Here is a 17,730-nt window from a genome sequence, read left to right as displayed (position 1 = left end):
AGTGCGCACCGCTACAGTATATTAAAAAGAGAGGAGAAAGAAGCTGTGTTGTGCCTGGTTGCAGGAACTAGCTAAGCTCGCTACCATTTGGCGTTAAATCCTCCTCACGGATCATTAGCTCGCTGTCCCAGCATCAGCTGCGCCAGCTATGACGTAGCGAGCCATATATGGACACATGAGCTGGAGGGCTGAATGGCAGTGATTTGGTGTTGAAAATATCATGTAAGAAACAAAAAGTGGTGCCATCCGTCATCAGTGCCATCCGTCATCATGCAATCGTACAACTTTCACAGGTGAAAAACATTTGTTGTACGAATGCAATCTAGTTACGAATATATCCAGGTGACTTAGAATACACGGACAGCTTGTTGGACTTTCATCAGTGTATATCACACGCCATTTGTATGCTGACCAAACACCTTTACCTTTGAACCAAATCTTGTGACTGTTTATTGACTTCTTTGGGCTATGCATTTTCTTTATCTGCCGGAGTTCTGGCAACCTCAGCAAATGACATCCTGTTTTGCGATGGCAAATAGGGAAACAATAGTTGACAACCCCAACAAATGTTGTAGCTCTTTTCCTAAAATGGATCAGTTGAATTAAGGGTAGAGTGTAGTAGAAATTGAAACGGTAGTGTCCTGAGTCAGCTCTTGTATTGAGAGCAGAAGATGAATGATGATGACTTTATTGATAGCTGGATGATCGTTCCATAACATCCAATGATACAAACTCCTCAAAATCCAGAGATTCTCTAGAATAACATGTAACTGAAGCAGACAAGATTACCTTTTTATTTTAAGACTGGATCAATATGGAAACACACATTATCTTTACCCTGTTGATTACTATATATGTTTTAGCCATCGTGTCAATCACAAGGGCCATATTAATGTAGTCCTTATAACCCAAGTTCATACCAAAAGTAGTGTGAATGCATTAGCTAAATTCTGCCAATGCATGCTCAAAGTAAATGTTTGAGCAGCCATGTTGCTCACCTCATGCTGAAAAACATTTTGAGACTGAGGCTGCCAAATCTTGGCTTGGACTGTTCCTGCTGCCTATTAGTCAAGTGGTGTTTTGAGGTGGTTTTATTTATTCTGGAAATACAGACACTCTCGTCACTCCCTCGTTTCCCTGGACTATAGTGCGGCAGTTCCTTCTGTTAATTTCTGTTAAACTATAGAGAGAATTTGTTTCCTATCTGTCCTGACCCCGACCCCAGATCAACACTGGATGAATGTAAACAAGCAGATTTGTACCGAGGGTCATACTGTATCTGTTCAACAACACAAGACAGAATCGGTTGTGAAGCTCAAGCCTTGCAGGTTGCCACAGGGTGCCGTTCTCTGTGCCTGGTGTTTTCTTTCTGTGTCTGAGAGGGTATTTGAAGAACACTACACATCACGTCCAATGCAGTTACACTCACATTGACCCCAAGGGCTCATAGGCCAGACCCTGACAGACAAACACACAGACCTCAAGTACATCTGCCATGCATGCACCAGTTCAAATGAGCAAGCATGAAGCTAGAGCTTGATTCCATCTACATGCTGTTTGGTTCTGACCTCCATGATGGCCTTCACAATGTTGCATGCTCAACTTTGTTGCATATTGACAAAAATGGAAAGACATGTTAAAAAGGAGTTGAAATGACAGTAAAACACATGTGCCCTGCCGCTGCCAGTACAGTGGGCCAGTGGATGGTGGACACACTGTTGGAATAGTTCAACCAATGAGTAGGAATATGAAGAACAAGAAGTAAGAAGTTTTCTCTTTCACAATAAAATGTTGGTTGATTTTCAGTATGAGCAATACACATACATATACATCTGTTTGAAATGTTTGATTGTTCAACATGGATATTCTGTTGAGTGATGTGACAAAACTGTAATTTTTGACAGCGTTAAACAAATCATTTCTGTGTATTTAGTATAATTCGTGTCTGTTACATTGTGGAACTTGAATACTAGATGATAATATAAGGAAGACTATTTTTGTGTCTATTACAGTGCTTTTTGACCTGTGTTTAATGTTGTAAATGTTCAAACAGCCGAGTGGGTTTGATATGCAGAGCTGCATATGTGTGATCCACTAAAAATAGAACAGCACGTGTGAACTACAAAGCAGAAGTAGAGAGAGAGAGAGAACACACACTCATCGAGGCTCCATATTCTTCCAAATGATATTTTACTGATGGAAATGTTTGTATCTGCATCTAGATCAGAATACAGACATCGTCACATAATGTAAGATAGAGATGTCGACTGGCTAAAGGCGTACGGGATTGTTTCATTTCCTGTCTGGGAGTTTTCTAGTTTTTGTGTATTGGGCAAGATTCTTGTTAGATTGCTTCAGGGAGATACCGCATTTGTCTTACATCAAAACATGAATGACCATGAATAACCTTTTTTTTCAATTATATAACCTAACATGGTTCAAAATAACCAAACATCTGGCAGAAATGTGAGCAAAACCAAGAAATTATAGCAAAGACTTCCGTGTCTTACACATCAAGAATTTACATGATGACATGATGTAGTTGTTTCCATGTTTCCAAGCCAAAAGCTCGTCCTTAGCTCTAGTGTAATTGTTCACAAGATTTCATAGAAATCTGTTGTATTTTTTTCATATCCTGCTGATCATATATTGACAAACCCATGCCTGTGTTTTGAGATCCATTACGTTTCTACAATTGCCTCCAGTCCAGCTGGATACATTGATTAAGTTGAATATGTTATGACCAACAGGCAGAATGGAGATGGATCAAAGCTGGACTTGGTGTTGTTTTTCCTTTTAATGCCCACTGCTTCAGTCATGCTGCAGAGAATAACAAGGCCCATACTACATGATAGGCCTGTAGACAGTCGGATCAAAGTACAGGTCTGTGTGATGGGCTTTGCATTGAATATACACTACAGACTGACAGAGGTTACTAGTGGCCAGAATGGATCAATTCATGTTTTTAAATATTTGCAGCCAAGGCTTTTTACTATAGCTTGGAAAAACATGAAAATGGTACAAATGGGCGCAGCTGTGGAACATGCTCGCATGATTGCATAAGACAAAGGGAATGAGTGGAATTAGGTAGAAAGGCAGAAGTGATGTCTCACTCTCTTCCTCTTATCTACTTTCATTATCAAAACGTGTGACTGCATTCACTCCTTACTTCTAAATTATAGCTAAAAAAAAAGCACCTAAATCCCTGCCTCACTCACGGTGGTTGCCATTATTCAAATAGTATTTAAGTTGCTCTCGCAAGATGGATTTCTGTCGATCTCATCAGTAATAAAAACATGGCATGTGGATGACAATGTTGCATTACAAAAGCCTAAGCTCTTTAAAGAATAATACAGGGGTTTCCCAGAGTTGGGTTAAAGAAAACCGCCCAGATTAGTGACTCAGTGAAAGATGTTTTCTTTATTTTTATTTTTACAAATCAGACAGTAACGTCCATTTTCTCACATACTGTGTAGACCCATCTCTACCTAACTTTAAAATGCAGCATTGGGACATCTGAAGAGCTTCATAGTGGTAGCATCCTCCCAACAATGAAAAAAGCAAATCAAGAAAACTGTCACATGACCCCACTTGACGGTAGTTAAATTAGGTCACTCACAAAACAATGCAATTAAATTGCAGTCGTTTCCCTGTTCACCGAAGTTGTAACCGCGTTGTTAATGTGTGACAGAGAGGTAATATTTATCCAGGGGCGGCAACGTTCTTGATGTAGGCAGCTTACATGACTGATGGGAGAGAAGCCGTGCAGCTTCAGGGTAGTAGAAGTATATTCATAGACAGAATCAGTGGCCTCTTCATGCTGTCTGCTGCTGAATTAAATACATATCCTGACAGCTAGCTAAACATTACATTTATTAGAAGGGCATCCAGCAGGTGTTCGTGTCTTCATGTTATTTGCCTTTTTAATTTAAATACATTCTTTGTTGAATAATAGTCATAAGAGTTCTCGTCTCTTAGTTGACTTACTTTATAGATGTATCAGACTGGCTCTCCAATAGTATTACCTCTCAGTAGATACATGCAGTCTTGCAGACAGATCCGTTAACATCTAGTGTTTAATAAAAGACCAAATTGTGCCATTATTATAGAATTCGGAGATTTCATTCCCTGTTAAAAGACCCCAAAACAAACATAAAAACTAACTGATCTACAAACATATTTCTTAGTTGAGGAAGACACCAACAGTATTTTAGTCCGTACTGCTTATGCTGTTAAATCTCCCATCTGTAATAAGTTGGGTCAATGTTTACCACGACGATGCCATGATGTATTTCGCTGCTACTGTTAGTGAATCATCCAACTTTGTACTGCCGTCCCTCTGCACTTGTTCTTTGTGTGTGTGCGTGTGCATATAGATTTGTGGATGTTGAAAGAAATACAGGACACACAAAACCAAAAGAACAAAGCAGTGATGATAGGTCATCCTGTTTAAGCCAAACACACTCTCGCTCACAGAGCCAACCTGGCGCAAGGGCCCACCCACCAGGTCCAGAGTACCTTGCTGACAAATAGTGTAGAAGGGACTTGCATATTATCTTACGTGGGTGTGTGTGTGAGTGTGAGTGAGAGAGTACAAAGCAGTCCTAGACAGTGCGTGACGGTGACCGCTTTTAATTCCAGCTGTAATGTGCAGGACAAATGCCGCAGTAATAGTAAAGCGCAGAACGGGCCTCCCTTCTTTCACGTATCCCGTTATAGTATTTAAACTATGATCAGATCTTGCATTCTTCACTATAATTTTGTCCTCGGCTGTCACGTTATGTTATACAGCTGGCTGTAATGGTGTCCCGCTGTGTGACCCAGTGGTTCCCAGCCTCTCCTCCTGTTCTCCTGAATAATGGAAGACACAAGCCCTCATCGTGACTGTACTGTGGCTTACCATCTTACCTCTCTCCCAGGTGCTGCTGCTGTTGCTGCCACTCTCCACATGGTTGCCAAACGCAGCGAACACCATTGTATCAGTTTACCTTGCTGCCCATGATCCAAATCTTAGCGTGTGTTTTGCCCATTTAGCGTTGGCATTTGTCTACTTATTGCACATGAGTAGGTGTTGTCGTGTGTTTTACTGTCCTGTTATGTGGCTGCTGTGCTAGTTTTATCCTGCCAATGCTCGGGGTGCTAATCCTGATGTAAAAAGTCCCTGCTAATGCATAGTTTATATTAGTGCTATGATGGTATTAATAATGAATATGACATTTATTGTATATTTAATTTAAATGTATTCAGATGGAAATTCAAAGCAATAAGAAACCTACTGGATGGAGTTGCAAAGCAGTAAACTATAAGAAATATTAAGTTTCTTAATACATGAAACTCATTGTTTTCCAGACATATTATTCAAAGCATTAATGCATTTTGCAGTAATAGTTACAATTTGTTTTATTGTGGCGCAATACATCTGATTTGGTTTCTCTTCCTGTGCCCCTTTGTCTTCATCAGGCTTACGGCTCAGGTTGTGATGTTGTGATCTTGGCCAGTGACTTCGACTGTGTACAGATTATCCCGGGAGCTCAGAATGGAAACATACAGGTGGGCTGTGTGGAGTGCTCACACCAACTTGGCAGGGTAAGTGTTGACTGCACACTCAGACACACTCCCACACGCAGTTTTCGTTTCTTTCCGTGTATCAATTATGCCGAGCAAAAAGAAGTGCATTTAGCCCTGCGTTTTGCTCTCGTCTTGCACTGCCCATGCTCTCCTCTCCTTGCTATTCTGCTCTCCCGCAACACTCCCCACCTACCCCTCTCCTGTGGGAATGGCTGTGCAGAAGCACTGATGGGTTGAGTAATGTTGTGATGATGAACGCAGCTCTTTATTTTTAGATCGCTGCATCCTACGGAAACACAGTCTGCATCTTCGAACCTCTTTCTACCAACCCAAACAAACGCCACAAGGTGAGCATGGCTGTCTGGATTTCAGACATATATTAGTGGTTCAAATCGATATTGAGTGAGCGCAATCACACTTGTGTGCCAATAACATTGCATGGTGTGTGTGTGTGTCGCTCTCCTGTCACTAACAGCAGCTTAACTATCAGTGGCAAAAGACAGGACAGTTCTTCCTCGATGCCATCACCTACAACCTGGCCTGGGACCCACAAGGTACGCCAAATGCTTTCTGTGTTTAACAGATTCACTGACTGACTGAATGAATCCACACTCCGCACAGGCTCCTGTTACAGCCCCCTGTGGTTTGTCTGGGGCGACATGTGTTATATAAGAGTGACAGCGTGCATGTGGCTCTGTGTATTGTAGTAGTCCGCGTGGGATGGGGTGTGTAACATAGTGCTTTTGTGTCCACAGGGAACCGTATCCTAGCAGCAACCGAGCGGCTCCAGCTGTGGGCTCCTCCACTGGCAGACGCCCTGATCGAGGAGGAGGATGGACAGTTGAATGAGGACAAGCCCCACCCTGTCCTCAATGACTGGAACTGTGTCTGGCAGTGCAAGTATGTTTATGTTTAAGTTTTTTGCTTTTACACATACTGTAAAAGCATCCGATGTGATTGACATTGAAAAGAAACTTTCTGCTTCCGGGTTATGTGCATGAGGTCAACGGCAGAACCACATTCCAAAGATAATTTGGTATAGAGCCAAGTACAGTCATACAGAGTTGCTTTACAAGTCAATGGGCTTGTAGTGCTGTTTTGATGAAGCGAATATCCTGTTTTGGCACTGTTTTTTCATTTTGCTAGTTGAAGGTGAAACGGGAGCATAACGTTTTTGTCTGTTGGTAGTTTTCTATTCAGACATGCAGTAAAAAGTTAATTCTTGCCCTGTGCAGACAAAATATTAACTTACATTTGTCTGGTGCACGTGCCGCGTCGGCTGATTTGGCCACACGTGACCCGCTACCTGTCCATGACGGTTTGCATGTCGGAGTAGCTCGAAGTAACTGCACTGGGCCTTCAATGGTCAGATCAATGACCCAGAGGGTCCCATAGGACCACATAATTAAGTAAATTACAAACAGTTAATTAATGCGCTCAAACCACCAGCTCAACTATGCAAAGCTCTCTCGGCTACTCGCGGATTGTCCTCGTAAACTACAACAGTTGACCAAGAGCACCTCCTCTTGGGCAAAATAAACACTACCAAATAACAGCATAAACGTCACACGCATTGGGTCGCAAGCCATAAACATAACACCAACAATAATGGTGTGACTGATTTTGAAAGTTTGAAATTGGGCCAAATATCTCATAGCGGCAAACACATCTTAATTAACTCTATTGATCAATAAACAATACAGCAGAACTCATCAGTCACAAAATATATCGACATCTCCTCTTTTTTCCATTTAAAGAAGAAGCTACCTCTCTTATTGAGATGACGCCAGTGTTTTTTACTGTAGGTTTTGATGTGTACGCATTAAATATGTTTTGAAAGTAAGAATCAGAAAACAGGAGTCAGAACTTTTGGGCTGTGCGCCACGGCCCGTTGCGCGATAGATGGAGTCAGCGTCAAAGTCACGGGAGTGCTCGGTAATGTGTTGGAACGGTTCCAGCTACTCAGGCCTTTTTTTTCCCCCCTCACATACCGTGCCCACTCACCTGAAGCTGAAGCTCCATCTTCTCCTCCACACCTTCATCATTCACATCCCCGAGGACGAGTGCCATTTTTGCAGCGTTGCTGATATCCGCGCTCTCGCCGACCACAATCGCTACGAACTTGGTTTTGTATATTTGCTCTCGTGGCCAAGTGATAGCACGGGGTCGGCATCATATTCTGACAACAATGAAAGTGGCTGCAAGTAATTTCCCACGATTCGATGAATCAATGTCTTTGTGTCCATGCTGTCTCCAACACGCCACGGTCAATGAGATGCTTAAATGTATATCCTGATTCCTCCTGACCTTCTCAGTGTCAACGCTGGTCTCTCTCCCCTCTCATCTTTCACTGAACCAGACACATTATATGTCGACCAGCGAGCTCCATTGTTTGTTGGCTCCTTTTGGTTAAGTTGTTCAGACTGTCTTAAAAGCGCCCGCAGAGAAGGCCCTGATGACCTCCTCTGAACTTTATGCATGTCTAGTGCTGCTTTTCCCTTCAATATGTGAAACCCCAAGTCTTTTTTTTTATGCGCAGTGTTTACCACACTTTGATTTAGAATGTGAGAGTGCAGGTCGTATCCCCGCTGATCTTGGACCCTCTTTCTTTCTTCTCTTTTCTCGTTTCTGCTTTGTTTTTGGATATGACTCGGACTACAACAATAGAAGTTTTAACTTCTTTCTAACTCTCCATAGACTCAAATGAAGACAATGTAGTAAATTATATTTATTCAGTCATTTAAAAAAAAAAAAGCAACATATAAACCTGTAGGTGAATCCATTTTTCCCCACCCCTACTCTTTTGAGTGTGTAGCTTGTGTTTTAAGCTGTGTAAACAGACATATAATGCTATGCAAGTAATTGTTAACTGATGACACATGTGATGCCCAGGAAAGCCACTAAAACAGGGAAGTGCAAGCTCTGAAATGACCAGCAATGGATCTCATGCACAAAATAACCACAAATAACCACAGATACTCATCGACTGCTGACGGGAGAACCGCTTGTGTGTTATTTCTGTGGTGGGTCTCCTGTGGAGAAGTGAATATAGCTGATACCACTGTTTATGTCTGTGTTTCTGTCTAGGACTGCAGCATCTATTCATATTGCCAAGTGGTCTACTGATGGGGAGTACTTTGCAACAGTTGGGAAGGTATATGTTTCACGTAAACACATTGTAAAACAAAACAACAGATTGTTGATTGTTTCTGATCTCATGGCCCGAGCTGATGTGTTTTTTTTATTTTTATTCATGCCCGTGTGTGCATACGCAGGATGACTGTTTACTCAAGGTGTGGTATCCCACCACGGGCTGGCGCTCTGCAGTGGTGGTCCACGACCCCTCCGATAAAAGGTCTCCTCCTGTTAACTTCTCCTTTGTTTACCTGGCCCATCCGCGCTCCCTCACCGGTATGTCCTGGAGGAAGACCAGCAAGTACATGCCCAAGTAAGAAAGCACACACACGATCACATGGCCAGGGTGGCCAGTGACATGTTTATTGTTTACATCTTTTAGTACATGCTTTTTTTCCTCTAAAGCATGACATAATTTCTTCGATCAAAAAATAGATTTAGCCTCTTTTGAGTATTTGCTAATCGACCAGGGAGTCAAATGTATTGTGTACAATGCTAATAATAACTACATTGTTTTTTATCCTGTCTGTTCAATTATGGGGTCTCTCCTTATATTTCATTTGAGCCTTCCCTTCAAAAGTCATTCATGTATTATGTAAGAGTTGCATCATCTCGTTGCTTTCTAGGGGGTCGGTGTGCAATGTGTTGCTGACGTCCTGCGAGGATGGTGTGTGTAGGTTGTGGTCAGAGACCCTGCTACCGGAAGACAGCCTGCTCGGGGGACAGATCTCTGAGAACACACACTCCTTCAGCTCCAGCCTGCCAGGCCTGGCAGGAAATAAGGACAAGATCCAGCATGCTTTGGAGGTACACTTACTTACTCACTCAGATCTGATCAGAATGAATTGCTAAAAAGAAAATATAAAATGTGTACGATTTCTGCTTAGCGTGCACATCTTCTCTTAGTTTTCTTCCTGTGCTTTGCTCGATTAGTCAATCCATCACCTGAAGCATCTGCGCCGAGGCCGCCGGCGATCCTCTGCTTTGGTGGCACACAGTGAGCTGCTGCCCTCTCAGCTTGGCACGCAGGACGCACACACTCACCGCCACATCGCTCATCACGCCAATGCCCTGTGTCACTTCCATATCTCAGCCAGTATTAACCCCAACACAGGTAGGGTGTTTTTTTACCATATAGTAGATGCATACATATTGACCATGTTCTATGATCTTTAGGTCTCCTTCCTCTGTAATAGTGATTCCATTTAAAATGCACAAGATATTTAAGTTGCTGCATTACTTAATTGAAAAGGTCATGGATGTTGATTATTTGGAAATTCATTTTATTATAGCTTACAATTGTGTTTGTTTTAAAACAGAATTAATTAAATAAATGGCTTTATTGTTTTTTGTTTTGCATATGATGTGCGTTGTGCAAGAGCGAGTGATACAGCAGAAAGGGCTTCCGTGACTTATGAAATAGTGAAATAAATGCAACATATTCAATGCAGCTGTGAAACTTTAGTCGAAGCTTGGGTAATATTTTATTTAGCCTTTTCCCTTTTTATTACATTTATCCATTTATCTCTTTCTGCCTCCCTCTCCCTCTGTCAGACATCCCATCAGCGCTGGCTGACTCGGCAGTGTTCAACCCAGACGATGGCTCCGGTGGTGGAGGCTTTGTCGTTCACTGGCTCAACAATAAGGACCTCAGCTTCACTGCCTCCATGGAGCTCTTCATGCTGCAGCTCCGTAAATTATCTGAACAGCACCTGGAACAGAGCACTATGGACCCCCTGGACCCCGAAGGATCCCCTATGAAGTTTGACTTTGGTATGGCCCACAACCAATTATGTATTCCTTCAAACTCATTAGCTTAGAAGCCACATTATTTTGTAAAAGCATGTCGTTTTTTGGGGTTCTAGATCTGGACGAGATGTCTGACAAAGCGTCCTCTGAGCAAGGTGAAGATGGGGAGCCGGGGGAGCAAGGAAGCACCAAGGCGTCCTCCCCAGGATCCAATTCCAGCATGCCTTTGCCCTCCATGCTGCTGGAGAGGAAGATGGAGACTCTGATCACAGAGTGGAACAAGAGCCCAGACATGTTGTTCACCATCCATCCTACTGATGGATCGTTCCTGGTTTGGCATGTGAAGTACTTGGACGAATTCAATCAGGGAATCTTCAGACAGGTTCAGGTGAGCGGAACATTTTTCCATATGAGTAACTCTACGGCTTTAAATTCAATAGTGATTCCCTTGCTCATTCACTCACTCATGCACACATAGTGGCAGCAGTTAAGCTGTACTTAAACTTTGTTTCAAATGTAAGGTGACTCAGCACTCCTCCATCCTTATGTAAGACTCCTAATATTCCTTTTTTTTCTCCTCTGCATGTGGGCTAATGAAATCTTGTCACTTTCTTGAGTAATAATTATTTTATATTAGGAAGTATAATGTGTATAATTAACAAGCTTAATGAATCTATAATAATCCAATTGACTAAAATAAGAAGCTGCTACCTGAATGTTCTTTACATGCTGAGCTCTTTGCTAAAGAGAAAGAAGGAGAGATAACAGATTAATTAGCGTTGGAGTTTAGCGAATCTGTGTTCTGCCAATCTGTGTGTGAACTCATGCAGCGAGATTATCACACTGTAGAGCACGGCTGTCCCGAAGGAGAGTGGAGCTGCAACACAAGTTGGCTGAGGAGGTCAAAACAAATTAGAGAACAGTAATTAAAGGATTGGAAGCTGAGCAGCTCTATCTTAGCAACTACAAATAAGTTCACATGGCACTTAACAGGCCCTTGCTTATTGTGATTACTTTGCATGATACAGTATGCGGACACACAGCCATCGGTCTTTATGGTCATAATAATAGAACACATGTTGGCCTAAGAGCTTTATAATGATATGTACACATTAAATCCATATGTAGAAAGTGGTAGTGTATGTATGTATGTAAACTAGAAAGCCATATTTTGTATTGTTAATGTTGATTCTGATGAACGAGAGAGCTGGCGTCACGTTGGTATTAATTGCTCACTAGGACTGTAAAGATTATGTGCATGTGGTCCTAATGGTTAAATGTTTCCCTCCATCTCTCCGATTAGGTGTCCTTCTCCTCCCGTATTCCAGTGGCATTTCCTACAGGGGATGCCAACTCACTGAGTAAAAACATCCTGATGTATGCCTGCACTTTGACTGAGGGTGAGAGTGCCGGGGAGCAGGGGAGGATGGTTCAACGTGTCTCCCAATCTGCTTCAGCCTCAGCTGGCTTTGGTTCACCTTCACTGGCCGCCTCTCTAAACCCTCGCCCTGGCATCAGTCCTGCTGTCATGATGGTATCCAAGCATGTTGATGGATCTCTCAACCAGGTAACCGTTTGTTACGGACACAATTTTGAGCTTTTAGCCGTTTCTTTCTTAAAACCTTTCTTGAATTTCACACCGACACCGCCATTTTATGTTAAAGGCAGATTACTGTACTCAGTCATTTTTTTGTGTTCCCTCTGTCTGCAGTGGGCAGTGACATTTGCTGAGCGCTCTGCCTTCTCCAATGTAATGACCGTGTCGCACAAGTTCCGGTACTGCGGCCATCGCTTCCATCTGAACGACCAGGCCTGCCACACAGTGCTGCCACTGCTGCTGACCTCCTCTCACCATAACGCTCTGCTCACCCCTCCCTCGGCCCCTAGCAGCCTGGAAGAAGAACAGCCTCCTACGTTTCCTCTACCAAAGGGACCTCCCAGGTATAGCACGATAGGGAAGGCAAGCAGATGAGGATAAGAAATAATGTGCAAATGATAGATGATGATGGTCTTGTTGTCCTCTGCGTGAAAAGTTCTAACGACGCATTTCTTTATCAGTGGCAGGAAGCAGCTTCGTAATGCAGCTACAAGGACCTTCCATGACCCCAATGCCATCTACAGTGAACTTATCCTGTGGAGGGTAGACCACATTGGACCCCTGTCCTGCACTGGAGGGGTCTCTGAGCTGGCCCGCATCAACTCTCTGCACACCTCAGCCTTCAGCAATGTTGCCTGGCTACCTACACTAGTACCCAGCTCTGTACTCGGTAAACACAGCATGCATTTAGTTTTATATTTATGTTAATTGAAACCCCAGTGTTTCCTGTTATGAGTAAATCATTACTAAGAACTTGAATGTACAAGTGGAAGTTTCACTGTTGCTGAAGCATCTGAACTTCTGCTTTTAGTATTTGATTCACTCTTTGTCAGAAAAAAATTGCCCCAAATGTATGCACATTATATAATGTCGTTCATGTTATTAAAGTGCATACCTCCAATGCTATGAATTAATCAAGCTAAAGCTGATTTGCACTAAAAAGTGAAATATTTTTTCCGTACCTTCTTATTGCGTGCCAAGATATAAATAAACATGTATTCATGACTGTGCCTTAAAAGCAACAACATGCCTTTTCCAGTCTCACTGTGGGACTTTTCCAACTGATTTTGTGTCTCGTCCCTCAGGAACTTACTGTAACAGCGCGAGCGCCTGCTTCGTGGCATCAGATGGTAAAAACCTGCGTCTCTATCAAGCTGTTGTGGATGCAAGAAAATTGCTGGATGAGCTGTCAGACCCTGACACGTCTGTGAGTGGACACGCTGACTCGTCGCTGCACACAAAAACAATAATGTTATTGCTCATTGGGATGTGATCGTCTCTGTTTAGAGTCTCTGTTCAGTGTCTCTGTTCAGTGAATTTTAGTTTTTGTCACAAAGAACTGAGAATCGAGTCCAAAGCAGGCTTGTCGGTCGATATTGGGTATACATCAACCATGAAAAATCACAAATATTATATAACCACATCATTCACAACTATTAGTGTTCTTTTAGGCAGGCTGTGAGATTTTCATTTCCTTTTGATACTGACTTTATGTATATGTTCCCAAAACAAGCAAAAAAAACAATTCTCTGTCTAAATCTGGAATAAAGATCTATGTTTTCTCAGATATCTTACTTCATAACAACCACCTGTACCTTAAATCCTTTTCTGCAATATTTTTCCACCATATTAGTGGCTTCAAATGCAGTCCACTAAATGGATAGATTAGCAATTTCCATGTGTGTCTGTGTCCGTTTAGAAACTGGTGGGCGAAGTGTTCAACATTGTCAGCCAGCAGTCCACTGCCAGACCTGGATGTATCATAGAGTTGGACGTCATTACAAATCAGGTTAGCAGCTGCTCTGTTTTTCACACCCACCTCAGATCAGTGGTGTACAGAAATTCAGCGTCTGGAATCCTGAAACCTTCTAATCAATAGACAAACCTGTTGCGTGATGCTTTTTCCATGTGCATCCAGTGTGGCGCCAACACCCAGCTGCTCCATGTCTTCCAAGAGGACTTCATTCTTGGTTACAAGCCTCAGACAGAACCAGAAGCATACACACCGGCCTTTCCATGTGGCGAAGGTATTGCACACTGTCACATTTTGTGTCGATCGGCTTCCTGATGCTTTGTCATTGGAAGACAATAATGTCATTTTACTATATCCAGATTACCAGCCTGCCCCGTTCTCTGAGAAGTTCTTCCTGGTGGTGATTGAAAAGGATCTCAACATGAACTCTGTCCTGCAGATGTGGCACCTGCACCTGAAATCTGTGCAGGCGTGTGTTGGTAAGTGTAGGGTACACACAGCTGAGCAGTTTACTGGACATTTTTAAGCACGAATCTTAAATATGAAGCCTTCCTTTCCTGAGGCGTAGGCCAGCTTTAATATTCCTGCGTCTTTGTCTCCAGACGAGAAGAGCCCAGATTTCAGCTTCCAGAGCCAGCTGATGGTTCCTAATCAAGCTGTGAATGCTGACTCATCTCCAGAGACCTCACCTATCAGGCCCCTGCCTCGGTCAGCCTCTACAGCCAACTTGCAATCAGCCAGCAAACTCATCCTCAGCTCCAAGCTGGTGTACAGCAAGCGACTCGACCTGCCCCATGGGGTGGAGGTTACCAGGGCCACCCCCTCCGCAGGTAGGGATGAGCGCACAGTTGGCACACATATGACTCACACCATGTTGTTGTTGCCAAATTAATAGGGATGTGTAAAACCCCTTTTTTTCTCAATGTTGACTGGGTGACAGAGTCACACCTTTATTCAGGTCAGGCAGATTCGAAGGAGTGCCTGGAAAATCTTTTTACTATATTTTCTGTAGAAACCAAATAATCAGGTTAACGCAAGAAAATGCAAAACATGCTTGAAATTGTCTCTGTTTGTGTACTGCGTCCTCTTTCTGCCAGGTCATCTGAGTTCCTCTTCTATCTACCCTGTGTGCCTGGCTCCGTATCTGATTGTCACTACCTGCTCTGACTCTCGCGTGCGGTTCTGGCGCTGTGCTGTGGAGGGTGATGACGGGTACAGCGAGGATGATCTGGACAACCGCTCTTACCGCTGGGAGCCCTGGGCCCTGATGAATGAGGAGAAAGACAACAACAGTGCTGTGTGTGTGTCTGGACGGCCCGTTGCGGTGTCGTGCTCCTACATCGGCAGGCTGGCCATGGCCTTTAAAAAGCCACGACAAGGGCAGGTAGGAAATTAGAATTTGGCTTTGTTTTCGATGTATTCCACCAAAAACCTAATTTAACTGTGGCGATCACCTTGAGTTTGACAATTGTATTAAATGTAAATGCAGAAAAGAAACACAATTTGGCGGCATAGCCTGGATCCTCCAAAAATAGATAACAATTCTATATATTAGTATGTGAATACTTATTTAACGTAATGGAGGAAGTAGATAAGATAAAGCGCATTATACACTGCAATTTGAGCGAACGGTCCTTAGCCATTAGTGAAAAGGAACCAAAAAAACCCGACTATCTGAGGATCTAATTCCATATCCTGTCGCTACTCTGTATTTAAAGTGTGTTTGGCTTGATGTCATTAAACTGAAACTGAGTTGAGGTTTATGAACAGCAGTCTGGGTTATGAGCCTCGGTTGTCAGTGCACTTTAGGATGTGATACAGGATAGAGGTCTGTGTGGGCACCAGTATTTGTATTATTCCATCACTCTGTTGTATTGTATTTACAGGATGTCCGGTTGGCTGGACTAGTGCCAACAGTGTCTTCAGATTTAACGTAAATCTGATGTTTTTCTTGTCCTCAGTTGCAGGGTTCTGGAGAGGACTTCTCCATGCATGTGTCCATCTATGAGTGTGAATCTACTGGTGGCTCAGAGTGGGTTTTGGAGCAAACTCTCCACCTGGACGACTTCACCAGACCCTCGTCAACTCTGGATCCACGAGTCAGTGTGGACTCGAACCTCTTTGTGTACAGCAGGTCAGCAGGGCTTGTGTGTTTGAATCATATTCTGGCGGCCGCTTTATGTTTACCAGTATGGGTGTGCTAAGTTAATCATTTTCTCCATGCCAGGTCTGACCTGTACATGACCAGAGACCACAGCTCCCCCAACATTAAGCACTACGTTCACTTGGACTGGCTGTCAAAAGAGGACGGATCTCACATCCTCACAGTGGGAGTGGGATCCAACATTCTCATGTACGGCCGTATCTCTGGCGTGGTCAATGAGCCGACTAGCAGCAAGGACGGGGTGGCTGTCATCACCCTTCCTCTAGGGGGCAGTATCAAACAGGGCATCCGCTCACGCTGGATCCTGCTTCGGTCCGTGGACCTCCTGTCCTCTGTGGACGGCACGCCGTGTCTGCCGGTCTCCCTGTCCTGGGTGAGGGATGGCATCCTGGTGGTGGGCATGGACTGTGAGATGCACGTGTATGCCCAGTGGCATCAGGACAAGAAACCCGGGGAGGGAGAGGATGGCAACCTATCATCCGCAGACATTGCTGGTGGTCAAACCGCAGGTTCCACCTCGGTTTTGGAGGGCAGAGCCAGGTCTAAGAGTATGTTTGAAGGAAGTGTTGCAGTGGATGAGGCCCTTCGTGCCCCGGCGGGACTTCAGGAGGGGGGGCTGTTTGAAGCCGCTCACTCTCTGTCACCGACTTTACCCCAGTACCATCCCACTCAGCTGTTGGAACTCATGGACCTGGGCAAGGTTCGCCGTGCCAAGGTGAGCTTGTTTCTGCCTCGTCAGTGATTCTAAAATATGCTCAAATATTATTTAAGGCTCTCATTTGTTTATTTAACAACAACAACAACATCAAAATATCTAGTAACTAACTAAAGTACAATGAGACCCAACCTTTTTGGATTCGACGAACCAAAAGGACGGATGCCAAGAGACACTGTTTACTCTAGATAAACAGGGATACGTGGTGATCTGGCACATCTAATCCTCATTATTGCATGGGCTTTTTAACCTTCTCTCTATCAGGCCATTCTCGCTCACCTGGTGAAGTGTATTGCCGGGGAAGTCGCTGTGGTGAGGGATGTGGAGGCAGGTGAGGGCGGAGCCAGGAGACATCTGTCCCGTACTATCAGCGTTACCGGCAGCACAGCAAAAGACACCATTGTGGCCGGCCGCGATGGGGGCAGGGACTACACAGAGATCAACTCCATCCCTCCCTTGCCCCTGTATTCCCTCATGTTGGCTGACCTAGACACGTCGTACAAGGGAGCGGAAGAGGCCGCTAAGGGAGCCAAGGGGACAGACGGTGATGGAACCCAGAAGTCAGGAGAGGACCAGTATTCTGACCTCTTCCAGGTACGAAGAGTTAAGTGAGCTCTGATGTTGTTGTTGGAGGTTTTGTCCACTAATACCTTTTGGCTCCTCTCCTGTGTTGACAGGTCCAAGCCGTTACCACAGATGATTTTCTGAACTTTGCCATCGACAAACCAGAGAAGAAGTCTCGAGTTATCAACCTCTCTCAATATGGACCGACCTACTTTGGCCCGGAGCATGCTCAGGTATTGCTGGGTTTGTTTTTTTTTAGAAGAGTGTTCCTTTTTTTTTATGAAAATTGCACTATTAATTACATTTTTTTTTTTTTTAACTAAAATTGCACTATTAATGTAGGCTATTTACAGTAACATCCAAAAATGAATAATATTTTAAATCCTCAGTTGAATTGCCATTAGGTTGTTAAGAAAAAGGGGATAAAAAGGGAGGAAATAGAGCAATAATATAGTAATAATAGGCCAGTCTGCACATATCTATAA

At 43.6% G+C, this 17,730-nt stretch overlaps 1 protein-coding gene across 1 annotated transcript in view; it reads left to right on the top strand.

The window, feature by feature from the left end:
* The window catches only part of dmxl2 (Dmx-like 2), a gene marked incomplete at its 5' end in the record, with an annotated part of 38,787 nt that overhangs the window by 672 nt on the left and 20,385 nt on the right, over nt 1-17,730 (top strand). Inside the window, 23 exons of the mRNA XM_079217303.1 lie at nt 5,461-5,586; nt 5,844-5,915; nt 6,044-6,122; nt 6,324-6,468; nt 8,656-8,722; nt 8,844-9,016; nt 9,330-9,510; nt 9,637-9,817; nt 10,258-10,476; nt 10,569-10,840; nt 11,756-12,019; nt 12,164-12,393; nt 12,511-12,719; nt 13,135-13,256; nt 13,749-13,838; nt 13,968-14,076; nt 14,162-14,281; nt 14,405-14,632; nt 14,900-15,186; nt 15,764-15,936; nt 16,030-16,681; nt 16,946-17,275; nt 17,359-17,478. Coding sequence (XP_079073429.1) covers nt 5,461-5,586; nt 5,844-5,915; nt 6,044-6,122; nt 6,324-6,468; nt 8,656-8,722; nt 8,844-9,016; nt 9,330-9,510; nt 9,637-9,817; nt 10,258-10,476; nt 10,569-10,840; nt 11,756-12,019; nt 12,164-12,393; nt 12,511-12,719; nt 13,135-13,256; nt 13,749-13,838; nt 13,968-14,076; nt 14,162-14,281; nt 14,405-14,632; nt 14,900-15,186; nt 15,764-15,936; nt 16,030-16,681; nt 16,946-17,275; nt 17,359-17,478 — 4,449 coding nt within the window. The remainder of the gene's footprint in view (nt 1-5,460; nt 5,587-5,843; nt 5,916-6,043; nt 6,123-6,323; nt 6,469-8,655; nt 8,723-8,843; nt 9,017-9,329; nt 9,511-9,636; nt 9,818-10,257; nt 10,477-10,568; nt 10,841-11,755; nt 12,020-12,163; nt 12,394-12,510; nt 12,720-13,134; nt 13,257-13,748; nt 13,839-13,967; nt 14,077-14,161; nt 14,282-14,404; nt 14,633-14,899; nt 15,187-15,763; nt 15,937-16,029; nt 16,682-16,945; nt 17,276-17,358; nt 17,479-17,730) is intronic.

The sequence above is a fragment of the Taurulus bubalis genome, assembly GCF_910589615.1.
Source record: "Taurulus bubalis genome assembly, chromosome: 4".
NCBI classification, from domain to species: domain Eukaryota; kingdom Metazoa; phylum Chordata; class Actinopteri; order Perciformes; family Cottidae; genus Taurulus; species Taurulus bubalis.
Note: the sequence above shows the minus strand (reverse complement) of the source record. Positions and strands in the feature narration are given on the sequence as shown.